This window comes from Moschus berezovskii, chromosome 18, assembly GCF_049115385.1.
Source record: "Moschus berezovskii isolate FMDL1 chromosome 18, NW_MosBer_1.0, whole genome shotgun sequence".
NCBI lineage: Eukaryota > Metazoa > Chordata > Mammalia > Artiodactyla > Moschidae > Moschus > Moschus berezovskii.
The window spans coordinates 55,390,296-55,409,790 of record NC_142477.1 but is presented as its reverse complement, the minus strand read 5'-3'; the positions used below and the strand labels follow the sequence as shown (position 1 = coordinate 55,409,790).

Below are 19,495 nucleotides of genomic sequence, written 5' to 3'. Positions count from 1 at the left end.
TGGCAAGTTTTCCCTCCTATCTGTCCCTGAGTTTTAAGAAAGCATACATATGAACCTTGACATAAAAAGACTTTTAAAGCTCAAGCTTACACTGAACCCCATAAGGTTTCCTGAACTGAGTATGGGCCAATTCCCATAATTTGCCTAAAATTCCCTTCTGTCCTCCGTGTGCCTTATAAATTATTATTCGTTAAAACGAAGCTAAGACATCTTCTGGAAAGCCTCCCCTAAGACCTCTTACCTTACCCCTAACTCTACACACTGCACATATTTTGAAAACTCTTTACATTAATTTATCCTACAAAACCGTGATCAATTACAGCACAGGGGTTATCTTCATTCTTTGTACTTTCAGCACAGGGCCTGGCCTAGCAGGCCCTCCTTTTACTGACTTTTCTATTTGTTTCAACTTGGAAAGTTCCAGATATAAGGAGTGACCAAAAATCTGATGGGAACCTGATGTGTTGTAATAGTAACTTCCAGTACCAAACAGAGTTGCTTCTCTCATGTTTAACAGATAAACTATTCTTCACCATAAACTGTGCCGCTTCAGAGAAAAATTCTAATTTCTACCAAAGGCTTTGCCTAAAGGCTTTTCCTTTAAAATAAATTGTTCATATTACTGTTGACAAAATAAAAAATGAAAAAAAAGTTCTTTTTATGTTTATAAACACATGAAGTCCAGAACGCTGGCAGAATAACAGAAGTCAGGAAAGAAATTACTGCACTTGTAGGGGAGAAAAATGTTTCTACTTCTAGAACTCTCCATGTGTTACTAAAGGTTTTCCATTTTCTCAGTAGTCTCTCCTTGTATGGTATTGATAAATCTGCATTTCTTTTGATGTGATTCAGGACGCAAAGTATTTTATCCTGTGTAGATACATTACTACAATCATCTTTACAAAAACAGGAAAAATATTTTAAAGGTTTTTTTAACAAGACAAAAAATCATCCAGGTAACGGTGCGAAGATCAAATACCACAATCCAACTTTTATTCATTTCCAAAGGTCTGGTCCTTAAGACTGAGAAGTTGTTGTGCAGTCACTAAGTCATATCCGACTCTTTGTGACCCCAAGGACTGCAGCACGCCAGATAGATTCCTTGTCCTTCACTATCTCCTGGAGTTTGCTCAAACTTGTATTCATTGAATCAGTGATGCCATCCAACCATCCCATCCTCTGTCACCCCCTTCTCCTCCTGCCCTCAATCTAGCAAACTACTGCCCCTAGATAGCTAGTTTTATTGGAACACAGGACATATCCATTCATTCAGATATTTTCTGACTGCTTTCATGCTATAATGGCAAATTTGAGTAGTTGCAACAGACTATATGGGGCTTCCCTGGTGGCTCAGATGGTAAAGAATCCACTTACAATGTAGGAGACACAGAATGAATCCCTGGGGCAAGAAGATCCCCTGGAGAAGGGAATGGCTACCCACTCCGGTATTCTTCCCTAGAGAATTCCATAGACAGAGCAGGCTGGCATGCTACAGTCCATGGGATCACAGAGTCGAATATGACTGAACGACTTAACAATTTTTCAACAGATTATATGGCCTAAAATATTTACCATCTGCTGTTTTATAGAAAGTCTGCCAAAACCCAACTTAAAAAATCCCCCAGAAGGAAATTATAGACATCTTAACGGGTGGCATGAAGCCTTTTCATCTCTACTGGGCATAAAGATGGGCCCTATATGCCTTACTTCTCAGTACCCAGGTTTTCTCTGCCAAATGACTCTCTGCTCTACAACTCACTCCACCAAAAATATCAGTGCCATTGTCAGGACATTTAAGCTCAATTTTGAGGAGAAAGTACTAACTCCAAATAAAATACTTTTTCACCTCACCAAATCAGGTTCTTATAAAGCAACTACTATTTCAGTACCCAGACTAACTTAAGGAGGCATTTATTTCCTTCTCCAGGGGATCGTCCTAACCCAGGAATCAAACCTGGGTCTTCTGCACTGCAGGTGGACTAAGTCACCATCTCAACCACCAGGGAAAACACCAGTTAATTGCTAGTCTGTAAATTTCTCCTGTCTTTAAAGAAAATCATGTTCAGTTCAGTCACTCAGTCATGTCCAACTCTTTGTGACCCCATGAATCGCAGCACACCAGGCCTCCCTGGCCATCACCAACTCCCAGAGTTTAACCAAACTCATGTCCATTGAGTCGGTGATGCCATCCAGCCATCCCATCCTCTGTCATCCCCTTCTCCTCCTGCCCCCAATCCCTCCCAGCATCAGGGTCTTTTCCAGTGAGTCAACTCTTCGCATGAGGTGGCCGAAGTATTGGAGTTTCAGCTTCAGCATCAGTCCTTCCAATGAACACCCAGGACTGATCTTTAGGATTGACTGGTTGGATCTCCTTGCAGTCCAAGGGACTCTCAAGAGTCTTCTCCAGGACCACAGTTCAAAAGCATCAATTATTCGGTGCTCAGCTTTCTTCACAGTCCAACTCTCACATCCATACATGACCACTGGAAAAATCATAACTTTGTTGGCAAAGTAACGTCTCTGCTTTTTAATATGCTGTCTAGGTTGGTCATAACTTTCCTTCCAAGGAGTAAGCGTCTTTTAATTTCATTGCTGCAATCATCATCTGCAGTGATTTTGGAGCCCAAAAACAAAGTCTGACACTGTTTCCACTGTTTCCCCATCTATTTCCTGTGAAGTGATGGGACCGGATGCCATGATATTAGTTTTCTGAATGTTGAGTTTTAAGCCAACTTTTTCACTCTCCTCTTTCATCAAGAGGCTTTTTAGTTCCTCTTCACTTTCTGCCATAAGGGTGGTGTCATCCGCGTATCTGAGGTTATTGATATTTCTCCCGGCAATCTTGATTCAAGCTTGTGCTTCTTCCAGCCCAGCGTTCCACATGATGTACTCAGAATATAAGTTAAATAAGCAGGGTGATAATATACAGCCTTGGCATACTCCTATTCCTATTTGGAACAGGAGTTCCATGAACAGTCTGTTGTTCCATGTCCAGTTCTAACTGTTGCTTCTTGACCTGCATATAGGTTTCTCAAGAGGCAGGTCAGGTGGTCTGGTATTCCCATCTCTTTCAGAATTTTCCACAGTTTATTGTGATCCACACAGTCAAAGGCTTTAGCATAGTCAATAAAGCAGAAATAGTTCTTTTTCTGGAACTCTCTTGTTTTTTCGATGATCCAGCAGATGTTGACAATTTCATCTCTGGTTCCTCTACCTTTTCTAAAACCAGCTTGAACATCTGAATTTCACGGTTCACGTATTGCTGAAGCCTGGCTTGAATAATTTTGAGCCTTACAAAACCACGTTAAAGGTGCATTAAAGTTGTAACAACAAAAGTAAATTCCTTACTGAAAAAATACTCTAATATCTAAAATGTCATTACAAGGGAACCTTACTACACTGTTGGTGGGAATGTCAATCGGAACAGCCACTATGGAGAACAATGTGGAGGTTCCTTAAGAAACTAAAAACAAGAGTTACCATATGATCCAGCAATTCCACTCATAAGCATATATTTGGAGAATACCATAACTCGAAAAGATACATGTACGCCAATGTTCACTGCAGCACTATTTACAATAGCCAGGAAGCAAACTAAATGTCCACTGGCAAAAGGATGGATTAAAAAAATATGGTATGTACATATACATAGGTCTTCCCTGTAGCTCAGACAATACAGAATCTGCCTGGAGGAGACCCAGATTCAGGAAGATACTCTGAGAGACTGGAACCAGTGTGTGTGCGTGTCTGTGTGTGTGTCTGTGTGTCCACTCCACTTTGTGTGTGTGTTGCTGCTCAGTTGCTATGTCATGTCCAACTCTTTGCAACCCCATAGACTGCAGCACACCAGGCCTCCCTGTCCTTCATCAACTCCCATAGTTTGCTCTGATTCATGTTCATTGTGTCAGCGATGCCATCTAATTATTCCATCCGGTGGGCCCCTTCTCTTCCTGCCCTTAATCTAGATAGATATCTATATATTTAAAGATTTAGATCTAAATATATAATTTATCTAGATATATACATACACATACAATGGAATATTAGTCATAAAAAAGAGAACGAAATAATGGCATTTGCAGTGACATGGATGGACCTAGAAACTGTCATACTGAGTGCAGTCAGAGAAAAGAAATATATCACTTATATGTGGAATCTAAGAAAATGGTACAAATGAACCTATTTACAAAACAGAAAGTCACAAACGTAGAAAACGAATTTATGGTTACCAAGGGGGAAGGCAGGAGAGTTGGGAAGGATAAACTGGAAGGTTGGGATTGATACATATGCAACACTGTAATAAGATAGATAATTAGAACCTATTGTGTAGCACAGGGTACTCTACTCAAGGGTCTGTAATGACTTATATGTGAACAGAATCTAAAAAAAAAGTGGATATATGTGTAACTGATTCACTTTGCTATTCAGCAGAAACACACTGTAAATCAACTACACTCCAACAAAAAAATTTTAATTACAAAATCATAAAATTAAAACAAAAGTTGATGCCTATAATCTAATTTTCTTGTGACCCAGACCTAGTAAGCTTGTCCCATGATCTAGTGTCCATCTAAAGATAAACAGCTTTTAAAAAGTCATATTCCTCTCATCAAAATTCTCCACCTCATTACCTCTGATTATCTTTAGCATCCTAGAAAGAGCATAAAACCTTGAGACAACTCCAGCTTAGAATTATTTCTACAAAAAAGTCACTATTAAATGCAATTCTATTTTTTAAAAATTTGAAAGCTCTGAAGCCCACCTTTGTAATTAGTTGACAAAAATATGATTTACCACTAAAGTTTAATGACTGCATTTCAGAAAACTGTAAACTTCTCCTTAGAGTGAAAAAAAAATCAAGTTTAGTTCATAACTGAGCATCATGTCAGATAAATGAAGTGGAAAAGAAACAAGTCAGTTTAGTAAGAACCAGTTGTTTTACACCACATATAACCATTTAGAATAGTTTCTGTCCAATCTAACATGTAATTTTTAAAAATATGTATTACATGCTTCAAAATCACTGCAGATGGTGACTGCAGCCATGAAATTAAAAGATGCTTGCTCCTTGGAAGCAAAGCTATGACCAACTAGACAGCATATTAAAAAGCAGAGACATTACTTTGCCAACAAAGGTCCGTCTAGTCATAGCTATGGTTTTTCCAGTAGTTATGTATGGATGTGAGAGTTGGATTATAAAGGAAAGCTGAGCGCCGAAGAATTGATGCTTTTGAGCTGTGGTGTTGGAGAAGACTCTTGAAGAGTCCCTTGGACTGCAAGGGGATCAAACCAGTCAATCCTTAAGGAAATCAGTCCTCAATATTCATTGGAAGGACTGATGCTGAACCTGAAACTCCAATACTTCTTGACTACCTGATGTGAGGAACTTACTTATTTGAAATAAGACCCTGACGCTGGGAAAGATTGAAGGTAGGAGGAGAAGGGGACGACAGAGGATGCGATGGTTGGATGGCATCACCGACTCGATGGACAAGAATCTGAGCAAGTTCTGGGGATTTGGTGATGGAAAGGGAAGCCCTGCATGCTGCAGCCCATGGGGTTGCAGAGTTGGACACGACTGAGCGACTGAAATACATGCTACTGGGAGTTCCTGTTGAATTACATGGTATTAACAGTAGTGATTAACAGCTAGAATTCATGAACACCTACTGTGTGCCCAGGATTTACACTATGTGTGATTCTCTTCATCCTCACAGTAATCCTACATTAGAGATATTAACATCTCAAGAACTATCTGGACTAAGATCAAAGCTCACATAAAGGGTAAAGTCAGGTTTCAAATCCAAGTGTGACTACTCTACCATACTGCATGTCAATACATTAGAATCTTTTTAAGTTCTCTAGTAACACTAATGTGTAGACAAGTTTGGGAACTACTACTACAGGGGGTCTTATGTATACCAAGGGTTGGGATACTGCTGCCATTAAACATGCTACAGCAATGTCCTTCTAACATGATTTAACATTATAAATTTCAATCAGTGTCAGATTCAGGTTTCTACAAAACAAAGATTATAAATGGGTAGGTAGAGTGAAATCTACAGGATAAATTAAATGTCAGCAAGTGATGAACTGCACATTATATCTCATAAGGAGAGAATCTTTAAAGTTGATAACTGAATTACACATATTCTCAAGCCCTTAAGTAATAACACTTCGGGTCCATGTGTCAGCAAACAAAATTATCCAAAATAATCAAAGTTCTCTTGGGAGACCCATCATTTTCCTAAATTCTGGCATTCAGCCCTAACTCAAATTTACATTAAGTAGCAAAATAGAATAATGGAAACTTCTCTACAGCCTCGGAGATTTTTATGTATTTTGCTATTGCTTGAAATGTCCTGCTCACTCACTCCTGAAGAACCAAGTAATGATCATAACCTCCAGAAATGTAACTGTTTTCAAAAGAAAGAGTCATAATATCCACCTCTCACAATTAGTGATATTCTTATTTAAAAGCCTAGCAATATATCCCCAGGCCTTCCCAGGTGGCGCGAGTAGTAAAGAACCTGCCTGCCAATGCAGGAGACGAAGAGTTCAATCCGGTCAGGAAGATCCCCTGGAGGAGGGCATGGCAACCTGTATTCTTGCCTGGAGAATCCCATGGACAGGTGGTGTAAGTGGTCATAACCCGCCTACCAATCCAGGAGACAGAGAGAGACGTGGCTTCAATCCAATCGGGAAGATCCACTGGAGGAGGGCATGGCAACCCACTCCAGTATTCTTGCCAGGAGAATCCCATGGACAAAGGAGCCTGGCAAGCTACACTCCATAGGGCTGCGGAGTTGGACATGACTGAGGCAACTTAGCAGCAGGAGCAATATATTCCTAAATTTATATGCCAAAATAAAAACCTGACTTTAAAGAAAAATTTCACAAGTACCTTTTCTAATCCAGGTAGCTGAATTCTAATAAAACACATTTAATAAAACATCTTTTACAAAGTTTTAGAGTAAGGGATTATGAATCATTCAGGTGGAATCTGAAGTCAGGTCAAGGTCAGTTGTGTTTTGGGAGTCAGTAATATACACTTCCACTGTATAATCATAAGGGATAAATCAAATCCCTTATAATTATACAGTGGAAGAGACAGGGATCAAGACCATCCCCAAGAAACAGAAATGCAAAAAAGCAAAATGGCTGTCTGAGGCCGCCTTACAAATAGCTGTGAAAAGAAGGGAAGCGAAAAGCAAAGGAGAAAAGGAAAGATATACCCATTTGAATGCAGAGTTCCAAATAGCAAGGAGAGATAAAAAAGCCTTCCTCAGTAATCAATGCAAAGAAATAGAGGAAAATAACAGACTAGCAAAGACTAGAGATCTTTTCAAGAAAATTAGAGATACCAAGGGAATATTTCATGCAAAGACGGGCTCAATAAAGGACAGAAATGGTATGGACCCAACAGAAGCAGAAGATATTAAGAAGAGGTGGCAAGAATACAGAGAACTATACAAAAAAAATCTTCACGACCCAGATAATCACGATGATGTGATCACTCACCTAAAGCCAGACATCCTGGAATGTGAAGTCAAGTGGGCCTTAGGAAGTATCACTTGGAACAAAGCTAGTGGAGGTGATGGAATTCCAGTTGAGCTATTTCAAATCCTAAAATGATGCTGTCAAAGTGCTGCACTCAATGTCAGCAAATTTGGAAAACTCAGCAGTGGCCACAGGACTGGAAAAGGTCAGTTTTCATTCCAATCCCAAAGAAAGGCAATGCCAAAGAATGCTCAAACTACAACACAACTGCACTCATCTCACATGCTAGTAAAGTCATACTCAAAATTCTCCAAGCCAGGCTTCAGCAATATGTGAACCATGAACTTCTAGATGTCCAAGCTGGTTTTAGAAAAAGCAGAGGCACCAGAGATCAAATTGCCAACATCAGTTGGACCATCGAAAAAGAGAGTTCCTGAAAAACATCTATTTCTGCTTAATTGACTATGCCAAAGCCTTTGACTGTGTGGATCACAATAAACTGGAAAATTCTGAGAGGTGGGAATACCAGACCACATGACCTGCCTCTTGAGAAACCTGTATGCAGGTCAGGAAGCAACAGTGAGAAATGGACATGGAACAGACTGGTTCCAAATAGGAAAAGGAGTAAGTCAAGGCTGTATATTGTCACCCTGCCTATTTAACTTATATGCAGAGTACATCATGAGAAACACTGGGCTGGACGAAGCACAAGCTAGAATCAAGATTGCTGGGAGAAATATCAATAACCTCAGATACGCAGATGACACCACCCTTATGGTAGAAAGTGAAGAACTAAAGAGCTTCTTGATGAAGTGAAGGAGGAGAGTGAAAACGGCTTAAAGCTCAACATTCAGAAAACTAGTATCATGGCATCCAGTCCCATCACTTCATGGCAAATAGATGGGCAAACAGTGGAAACAGTGGCTGACTTTATCATTTTGGGCTCCAAAATCATTGCAGATGGTGACTGCAGCTATGAAATTAAGACACTTACTCCTTGGAAGCAAAGTTATGCCCAACCCAGACAGCATATTAGAAAGCAGAGACATCACTTTGTCAACAAAGGTCCGTCTAGTCAAGGCCATGGTTTTTCCAGTAGTCAAGTATGGATGTGAGAGTTGGACTATAAAGAAAGCTAAGTGCCGAAGAATTGATGCTTTTGAACTGTGGTGTTGGAGAAGACACTTGAAGAGTCCCGCGGACTACAAGGATATGCAACCAGTCCATCCTAAAGGAAATCAGGCCTGGGTGTTCATTGGAAGGAGTGATTATGAAGCTGAATCGCCAATATTTTGGCCACCTGATGCGAAGAGCTGACTCATTTGGAAAGACCCTGATTTTGGGAAAGACTGAAGGCAGGAGGAGAAGGGGATGACAGAGGTGCCCGGGAGTTGGTGATGGACAGGAAGGCCTCGCGTGTTGCGGTTCATGGGGTTGCAAAGAGTCGGACACGACTGGGCGATTGAAGTTATTTAGGACATTATTAGTATTTAAACTTATCCCTAAGTTTAAAACGCTTATGTAATCTTATTCTAACAACAGTACAAACACTAGCAAAGAAATTTAAAATGTTTATAGGTACCAAGCCCTTCAACACACTGAATTTTAATAAGGTATACCTGATGCTATCAAATCTGATTTTTTTAGATTAACATTTCTATAGTTATTTCAACTTTAATAAAAATATATTTATGGAAATAAAAGTTACCCTAATCCTGAATATAAGACAAGATATAATTTTGGAAATGCTATTTTAAACCCATTACCATAAGAATTTTGCTCATTAAAAAAAGGCTGGGAAGAGGGGGTATTAGCAGTAGTAAAAGGGGAAGATTACAAAGGGGGAAACATAAAACTTCTCAGCGTGACATATATATTCACTACCCTGACTCCAGCAATGGTTTCACAAGGCAAAGATAAACTATATGCTTTAAATATGTAGTTTATGCCAATTTAACTGAAAAAAGAACTTGCTGCAGAGAAACAGTTTGAAGCAATTAAAAGCAGTAACTTTTCCCCCCAGGCCTCCATGCCCTGGGTTTGACCATTTCACACTAGATGTACAATTTAACTAGTTTCCATAATGCTCACGGGCTCCCTTTCAAACAATACAGTCCAAACTCTATCAGCTGCCCGTATTTCAAGAGCAAGTTAAAATCATGTTACGCTTAAAACATTCTATCAAAATACATCCATATGGCTCCATCTACTCAGTAGCCAAACTGGCTAATGCTATCATTAAATACATAGAATAACCAACCATACCATTGTATCTTACCACAATGGAAACATTCAATATCACAATATGTGAATGCACAATAAACAGTAACTGCTGAAAAAATGAGACTTAAGGCAAAATTATCTGAATAGAAAGCAGAAAACGACAAAAAAATAGAAAATTATAGAATCTTTTCTAAAAGCTATTTAGAAAGCACAATAAATTAATTTCAAATGTAAACTACATTTTTCAGATCCCTTCAAGCTTGTTAGCAAATACAATTTGCATCTGATAGATTTTATTAAGCCATAAACCAAACAGTGCAATCTAAGAATTCCAAAAACATTCAATATGATACTGACAGAGCTTTGTTTCAGTTTTCTTGTGGCTAATGCTACCTTTCACTTTAAGTGATTAGACTGATTTATGGCATATTATATAATAAAAGCCTATTATAAAAGATAAATTTTAAGATATATTTAATACTAATAACCACTTTAACCAATCCTCATAAGTTTTGTGGGGGTAACACTTGTGTTTTGTTTAAATTTCCCCATCACCAGCAGTCTCAGTGTGAACCAAAAAGCTGGCTTCTGGTGAAAGCTGGAGAACCTGCATAGGATTTCTGAAATGGAAACAGCAAAAACACTGCAGCTTTCTGAGAAAACATCCTGAGGATGTTAACTTAAACATTTAAGATTATGCTCTTTACAATCAGAATATATTTAAACATGGAAGTGGGATGGAAGAAGCTAAATGTAAATGTGGATAAACAAAATCAAAACAATCAAAAATACTACAAAAAGAGAGCAAAATTACTCTTACAGTGAGCAGTAAAGAGAAAATTCTATAATTAATGTGCAAATGAAAAATAAAGTGGTTTTTTTACCATTCATTCATTTGATAAACTTGTTAAGCAGTCGATAATAAAAGGGCTATTTTAAGTAGTTTTCTTTTTCTAAACTCAAAAGTAATCACCATAAAGAAATAAATAAAGTATAACTTTGTTTTATAAAGTGAATAAACCACAATGTGTTTAAAGACCAATATCTTGAACACTACAGAGAACGACAATATTCTGAAAATCCAGTTTATTTTCCACGTGGACAGATCCAGTCAGTGTGATCAGTTTTCTGCATGTGTAATAATTTATCAAAATAAGTTTTCCCACAAGACTCTTTTCCATCAACTCTGAAAATCCTGGTCTTACAACATACCCAAATAAAGCTCTTGAAAATCACCTCCTTAAATTTGGAAGAAAGTGTGGCAAGTCTTTCCTGTTATATTTACTGAACTACAAATGGCTAAAGAGCAATTTATGTTTTAAAACGTGACTAGCACAACAGTTGAGTTCAGGAAATTAACGTTTTAGTGCACTTTGCTCCAGTTTTAGCCAACATGCTACATTGTCCTTTTTTGGAGGGCGGGAAGGCTGGGGACAGCGCCACACAAAGTGGACTTGAGGATTTCCATTGTACGAAAAGATATGACTCTGCAAGCAGAACAGTGTAAGCTGCCTTTTTTCTTAAGACCTGGACATTTTAAGACAGAAGCTTTGCAAAACATTACACAATTTTTTTATTATTAAATGAGAAACTCTCATTTGTTACATCGTCACATTGCTAGTCAGAGAAATGCTGCAGTGATGAAGAAAGTCAATGTTGGATCAACCAAAGTCCTCATTTCTACAACATTCATTTACAAAGAAATAATGTTCAACACAGCCCAACACAACATTCTTGGTTTTCTTCATATTGAAGTCCCCCAAAAAAATCATCTTCTAATGGGGTATTTTACTACATAAATTATAGTTCTTCATTTTTACAATTCACCCCAAACTGTATGAGAGATGTATCACACTAAAATTTCTAAAGCTGTTAGGAAATCCTTCACACATCGTCATCATCTGATGTGTCACTGCTACTTGTCTCTGTGTCGTCATTCTCAATAGTGGGTTTGAAAGTGCTGTTTTTCCAGGGTCCAAACTTGAAGTCACAGATCAGGCCATTTTTCAAAATACCATTTTTCCTCAGACCATTCTTCTGTAACTAAAATATCAACAAAAGTAAAATGAATAAATAAATTATCCTCCAAGAGTTACTACAAACTAAGAATGCTCTAGTAATTAAATATAGCCAAGAACACAATAAAGGTAAATAGAACTCCACAGATTAAGGTATCATTTCTGAAAAACTAGCTATATAGGTAATTATAGATCAAACCAATATAACAAAATATTTCCTAGGAATAAACCAATACTCTTGGGAGAGCTGCATTTACAGCATACCAAACCATTTATATATACACATATATATTCTAATGTTTTGGGGTGTGTGTGTGTATATATATATATATACACACACACAGAGACAGAGAAAGAGACACTACTGATCAATCTATAGCCATGTAGACAAATAAATACCTATATACCCATATTCACGCAGCATTATTTACAACAGCCAAAAGGTGGAAGCACCCCAAGGGTCCATCAATGGACGAATGGATAAACAAAATGTGGTACATACATATATAATGGATTACTGTGTCTCTGAAAAACATGGATGAACCTCGAAAACATTCTGCTAAGTGAAATAAGCCAGTCACAAAAAGACAAATACTGCATGATTTTACTTACATAAGGGGCTAAGGCAGTAAAATTCCTAGAGACAGAAAGCACAGTGGTGGTTTCCAAGGGTTGGGAGGGACAAGGAATAGAGTTATGGTTTAACAGGTACAGAGGTTCAGTTTTACAAAATGAAAAGAGCTCTGGAGGTGAGTGCTGGTAATATCTGCGTAACAATATGAATGTACCTAAATGCCACAGAACTATATGCTTAAAAATGATCTAAATGGTAAATTTTATGCTATTTGCATTTTGGCACAAATTTTTTAGGATGACCAATCTATTACTATAGCTAATTTCCTCAAAAATTTCATTCAAAGCATGTGAAAAGTGTTTTAAAGATTATTAACATTGATAATACTTCTACAATAGAAAATCACTTCTGTATGACCAGAACTATTTTCAAAAAGTATAATGGATTTGAAAAAAAATTTGAAAAATTCCCTGAGATTTCCCTCAACTCTACCATACATCTTCTAAGGAATACTCCCTGGTGGCTCAGTGGTAAAGAATTCACCTGCCAACATAGCAGATCAGGTTTGATCCCTGGGTTGGGAAGATGACGTGGAGAAGGAAATGGCAAACCACTCCTATATTATTGCCTGGGAAATCCCATGGACAGAGAAGCCAGAACAGCTATAGCTCACTAGGTCAAAAGAATTGGACACGACTTAGCAACTAAACAACAACTCTTTCAAAAAGCAACTATACAGACATTTAAAAAAAAAAAAAAAAGATTATAGGATATCAAAATTGCCGTGCCAAGAAAAGGATAAAAGATGAAATTACATTTGAGAAAGCTACTGCTGTTTTCTACTTCTTATTACCAAGTCATTTTTTAAATGCCTGGAAAATGATAAATCAGACACATTCTTTACACTAATTTCTAAGCACTGCAGATCCATGGATTTAAAGAAGTTGGCCTTGAAGACAAAGGCAAATCTGACCTATGTGATGCTCAACAAATCCCTAAATAAAACTTCTATCTCACCCCTTAAAAATGCTAAGTTATATGTTGTTCTGATTAAGGAAGAGCTATTTTTAAAGTGAGCTTACATAATTCAGTTCTTCTTACCTGTTCACTAATAACTTGGAATTCTCTCATTTCATCTTCAGTTAAGGGCGCACATGTTTCATCATTTTCACTGTCTTCTTGCCAACCCATCTCCTTTAACAATCTGGAAAGGGATGGAAATGAATACATTTAATTTAGAATTTCACCCAAATTAAGTCCTTTTATATTATGTGCATTATATTATTATGTCCTTTTATATTATATTATACAAAATCCACACAAAAGATGTTAGGGTTTATGCTTTAAATATCTTTCTGAAAATGAACAGATAAGATTATGCCCAATAAACTGTTTTAAATAATAAGATCAGAATGAAATGCCTAATTACTTTATCTTTGGTGTAAAAGGTTCTCTAAGGCTGGAAAACTGCAAAAGGTTCTTTAGGCTAAAAACTGAAGAAAATTTGCTAAATTCTTATACTAAAAGTAGAAGCAATACACCTCCCCATTCTCTTTAGGGCCACTACAGTTCATCACGTTCTTAGCTATTCATTACGTTTCCTACTTCTGTTTTTGTTTTGTTTTGATAATTACATCCCTTAAGCACTTGTTACTCCTTTTTACACCTAACTCATTTTTCAAAATGAACCTGTCACAAATTGAGTACTCTGTAGATCTTTACATACTGTCAAACAATCTCAGAAAAAAATCAGTGCTCAGAGACTTGAAATATACCCATAATTTCACCTAAAACCTTTGACTGTGTGGAGCACCACAAACTGTAGAAAACGCTTAAAGAGATGGGAATACCAGACCATCTTACCTGTTTCTTGAGAAACCTGTATGCAGGTCAAGAAGCAACAGTTAGAACCTTTTATGGAACAACTGACTGGTTCAGGATTAAGAAAGGAGTACAACAAGGCTGTTTATCATCATCCTGTTTAATTTATACACAGAGAACATCATGCGAAATGGCAGGCTGGACGAGTTACAAGCTAGAATCAAGATTGCCAGGAGAAATAGCAACAACCTCAGATATGCAAATGATACCAGTCTAATGGCAGAAAGCGAAGAAGAACTACAGAACCTCTTGATGAGGGTAAAGGAGAGTGAAAAAGCTGGCTTAAAACTCAGTATTACAAGAATTAAGATCATGGCATCTGGTCCCATCACTTCATGGTAAATAGAAGGGGAAAAGGTGGAAGCAATAACAGATTTCCTCTTCTTGGGCTCTAAGATCACTATGGATGGTGATTGCAGCCATGAAATTAAAAGACGATTGCTTCTTGGCAGGAAAGCTATGACAAACCTAGATAGTACAGTACAAAGCAAAGACATCACTTTGCTCCATACAGTCAAGGTTATGGTCTTTCCAGTAATCATGCATGGATGTGAGAGCTGGACCATAAAGGCAGAATGGCAACGAATTGATGCCTTCAAATTGTGGTGCTAGATAATGCTCTTGAGAGTCCCTTGGAGAGCAAGGAGATCAAGCCAGTCAATCTTAAAGGAAATCAACCCTGAATACTCATCAGAAGGACTACTGCTAAAGCTCCAATACTTTGGCTACCTGATGCAAACAGCCAACTCGTTAGAAAAGACCCTGCCTGATGCTGGGAAGAGTGAAAGCAGGAGAAGCGGGCACCAGACGATGAGATGGCTGGATGGTATCACTGACTCAATGGACATGAGTTTGAGCAAACTCCAGGAAGACAGTGAAGGACAAGGAAGCCTAGCGTGCTGCAGTCCATGGGGTTGCGAACTTGGACATGACTTGGCAACTGAACAACAACACACTATACCCACATTTTACAGATGAAGAACTGTGATAATATAAGTAAAAAATTTTGCCTACTTGATAGCAAAGAAGCAGAATTCTGGTTTTCTGCCTCCCAAGTTAATATACACTGCACCAAACCCTGTGGCCTCTGGACTAAACCCCACAGTTAGGAATAGATCATAACAGTGATCTGCACTTTGCCTTTTCATTAGCAGTTCTTCTCATTCTCTTTGAAACTATTATCAAATCACTCTAATACCACTTTCACAATTACCATCCTCTGCCAAATATTTTCAACAGCTTCCCAATTCCTAAAAGAACAAACTCCGTAACACACAATGACCACAAATTCAAATTCCTTACATTAGAAAGAGCATAGCACTAGAAGTGGAAGACCTGGGTCACAAATCCTACTCTATCAAAAACCAGGTATAAGACAGAGCTCCTTCTTCATCTAAAGCGTTCAAAGAGTTTGACTAGATCTCTAAGGCCCTGCCTTTGCAATGTATCTCTAACTCCATTTAGGACTCCACACTCTTGTCAAGTTATGCTATACATCACCCCTAAAACACACCACGCATGTATTCTAAACATCCTTTCATACCCTCATTTCAAACTGACTGCCCAGTACCCTTGCCTGTATTGTCTCACCCTTTAAGATTTAATTTAGGTCCCAATTAAAACTTCCTAACTGGTACTCAAGTCATAATGCTATCTAACCCAAAATTCCTTTGAATTTCTGACACTCCTTTCTATTAATTCATCTGGTGCTTAGACAAGGTAACAATTACCTCTCTGATGTTGAAACTATCCTAAATTATTGCGATGATAATACTGAAACTTGATAATAACTAGTAATATATATGCCAAATTATTTCATTTTAAATTTTTAATTTACACATTTGAACAAAAAAAGTCATTCGTGAGAACTCTATCACTGATACCTAACTTATTAAATCAAGCAACATGAGTACTTAAATATGTATGTAACTTAAGAAAGTTTACAGGGAGGTCCCTAGTGGTCTAGTGGTTAGGATTAATGCTTTCACTATTGTGGGCTGGGTTCGATCCCAGGTCGGGAAACAGATCCCACAACCCTCCCCCCTGCTCCCTGCCCGAAAGAGATTTAAAGAAAATCTGAAGCCATGGAAAATAAATAGAACTCAATTTTCAGAGAAACACATGCTACAATATGGATGAACCTTGAAAGTATTACTAAAAGTAGACTGGTGGTTACCCAGCAAAGAGAGTAACAAGGAGGAGTAACTGTAAATGAGCATGGGGTTTCTTCATGGAGTGAAAGAAATGTTCTGAAATTAGACTGTGGTGACAGCCATACAACTTCAAATATACCCAAAATTAACAAACCAAGTAAAAAAATTAAGAGTATAAAAATCTATATCTCGATTAAGTTGTTAAAAAAATCAATTTTCCATATAAAATCAAAATTTTGGGTAGAGAAAAAAGTAAAAACACTGACCTGTGTTCTGCTTCAAGTGAACTAGAAAGAACATCAGTCTGTGGGAAGGTTGAAGACCGTATGATCTGCTGGGAAATTACTGCGGCATTGCCATTCTCTTGTGGAATTTCATTTTCATCAAAGTTTCGGTTTATATCCCTTTCTTGGTGAGTACTATTGCTGTTATGCAAACTAAATGAGTCGTCATCCTGATTTTTGAAGAGTTAAAAAAAGATTAGAGAATAGTTATTAAAAAAGGAAACTTTAATAGATACTGGCTAGATTTTCATGGATAAAACATAACTGTAATGCTTACACAATCATGTAGAAAACAGTTTCATAAGATGTAAAACTAAGTTGTGAAGGCAACTTACTAACTTCAAGTATTCACATCTATTCAACAAAAAATTAAAAGGATAAAGGCAGGCAAGATGGGGAAAACCAAAAGTACAAATATGAACAGGAATTTTTTTTAATTTCATTTTTGCACAGCAACTAGAGTAAGAAAAATCTATTCAGAAAGGAATTCATTATTTATAAACATAGCTAACTAGTCTTGCTTTCAGAAATATGAAAATATTCAAAGATCCTAAATAATATCTGTCCAACTATTCCAATGACACGCTAATGTCGAGCCCAAGAATTACACTACACGTTCAAATACCTTTTCTGAGCCCACATGGCTTTCATCTTCATGCTCCTCTTCCACTCTGTCCCTTTTCAATGCTTTCAAAAACTCACTCTTTTTATCTGTGCGCATTCGTGTCAGTTTGGTTAGACGAGGCTGCTGATTAAGTTTGTCAACAGGTGAAGAAGAATTTGAGCGATTACACTAAGAAAAAAATTTAGAATGTTGGTAAATACATAGAGAACTAATATCAACATAAAGTTCACAACTACAATGACCTTCTATTTCACTTTCTTCACAATATACAAAATTGATTTTAAATTCTATTTTCTACTATCCTTGTTATTTTTAATCTATCTCACTGAATGACTAAATATAAAATCTTTCTTATCCGAGAAACAAAGTCAGATAATACTAAGACCTATGATTCTAAATTAGGAGTTTTAAATACTATTTTATATAATGGATCCTGAAATTGTTTAAATATTTTTATATGTATTTTTTAAAAAGCAGTTTTTAAAACTGTGTTCCACAGAGTTCAAAGGTTCTGATAATAGTTTCCAAAACAAACTAGTATAATTATTTATGCACAAGTACACTAAGGGTTTATCATATAGTTATTTCACAAGGGAAGTTTTGTGGAAGAGCAGAGGAGCGTGGTAAAGAGACATGTACTGGAGGCCTTTTATTTTTCATATACTGAGGATGGAATACAAAAGGATGGAATACAAAAGGAAAGAGAAAGTTGGAATTCTGTGTCACAGGAATTTTAAGCCTTGGGAATAAATCTAAATGCTTAACTCAGCAATAACATCTGCAGACTACAATGAATTGAAGCCACAATTAACCACCTGGGAATGCTGGTCCTTCTAGTACAGCTCTAAAATTCTATGACTGAGAACTAGTCAATGAGGGGTTATAATATTCCAATACAGTACCCAGAACAATCACAGTTATTACAGTATAGTCACAAGTGTCTTTTGTCCCTGAACTGGTCAGGGAAGTCCCTGATCTAGAAGTTTCAGAAAGCTGGCCAAATGAGAAAGCAATGTGTAAGCTACCAAGTAATTCAAAGTCAGTAAAACTGCATCTTTCTCTCTTCTTCCTCCTCTCTGTCCTGAGTGCTAATACTAATAAAATGTCCATCATCCCCAAAAGAAGAGTATATAAATCCTGATTTTTCAAGGTTTAATCCTACATCATAGCATAACTTTATGACAAAAGTAAAAACATTTGTTTTCATAATTATTTTCTTAAAAATTACTCTTTCTGGGGCTTCCCTGGTGGCTCAGTGGTAAAGAACCCGCCTGCCAAGCAGGAGACGTGGGTTCGATCTCTGGGTCAGTAAGATCCCCTGGAAAAGGAAATGGCAACCCACTCCAATATCCTTGACCTGGGAAATCCCATGGACAGAGGAGTCTGGTGGGCTACATCTCTGGGGTCACAAAGAGTTGGACACAACTTAGCAGGAGACACGGATTCCACCCCTGATCCAGAAGATTCCACATGCCCAGGAGAAACTAAACTTGTGCACCACAACTACTGAGCCTGTGTTCAAGAGCCCAGGAATTCCAACTACTGTGCCCACATGCTGCAACCACTGATGCCGAAGCACCTTAGAGCCCGTGCTCCACAAGGGAAACCCAAGCACTGCAACTGTAGAGTAGCCCCCGCTTGCCAAAACTCAAGAAAAGCCTGTATAGCAATGAAGACCCAGCAGAACCAAAAATAAATAATTTTTTAAAAAACTACTCCTTCTGGTTAATGGATTATACAGGTTTACTTTACCATAGAATTTTCTACACTTTAGGTTATCTGGACATTTTATTAGAAATTTTTAAAATTATCCCTCCTTAAATTGCAAAATTAGTTAGCAAACAGAGAGAAGTATCTGAATTCTGGAAGAACTAAAGTCTTTTACTTTAATGAGTTTGTTCAATGATCTATGCCTTTTGTTCACTGTTAATTAAATTATCATGATTGAGATATGTTTGGCTCCTCAGGAGTACTTTTATTAAATGCCATACCTCTTTCACTGAAGTTGTTGATGGACTAAAATTCTTGGCAGTTGATTTAAAAGCATTAAAGTTGCCAACACCGTATGTAGACTCATGAGGGAAAGAAGTCCCAACTTTATTTTCTTTAGTTTGGCTTTTCCATTGTGTAGGCTAAAGAAAAAACACACAAATATTAATTAATGTGTATCTGAACAGATTACATAGAGGAAAGAGAGAACAAAGTGAATACTGTAAAGATGACTAAATATGACTTAA

At 37.4% G+C, this 19,495-nt stretch overlaps 1 protein-coding gene across 3 annotated transcripts in view; it reads right to left on the bottom strand.

The window, feature by feature from the left end:
- Window positions 1-10,794: 10,794 nt before the first annotated feature.
- The window catches only part of GPBP1 (GC-rich promoter binding protein 1), a 75,259-nt gene continuing 66,558 nt past the window's right edge, over window positions 10,795-19,495 (bottom strand). For all 3 annotated transcript variants that reach the window (XM_055422026.2, XM_055422025.2, XM_055422027.2), the window contains 5 exons: window positions 19,250-19,390; window positions 17,259-17,426; window positions 16,616-16,803; window positions 13,417-13,519; window positions 10,795-11,766 (listed from right to left, as the gene is read on the bottom strand). In XM_055422026.2, the coding sequence (XP_055278001.2) occupies window positions 11,608-11,766; window positions 13,417-13,519; window positions 16,616-16,803; window positions 17,259-17,426; window positions 19,250-19,390 (759 nt within the window). In that variant the 3' untranslated portion in view covers window positions 10,795-11,607. The remainder of the gene's footprint in view (window positions 11,767-13,416; window positions 13,520-16,615; window positions 16,804-17,258; window positions 17,427-19,249; window positions 19,391-19,495) is intronic.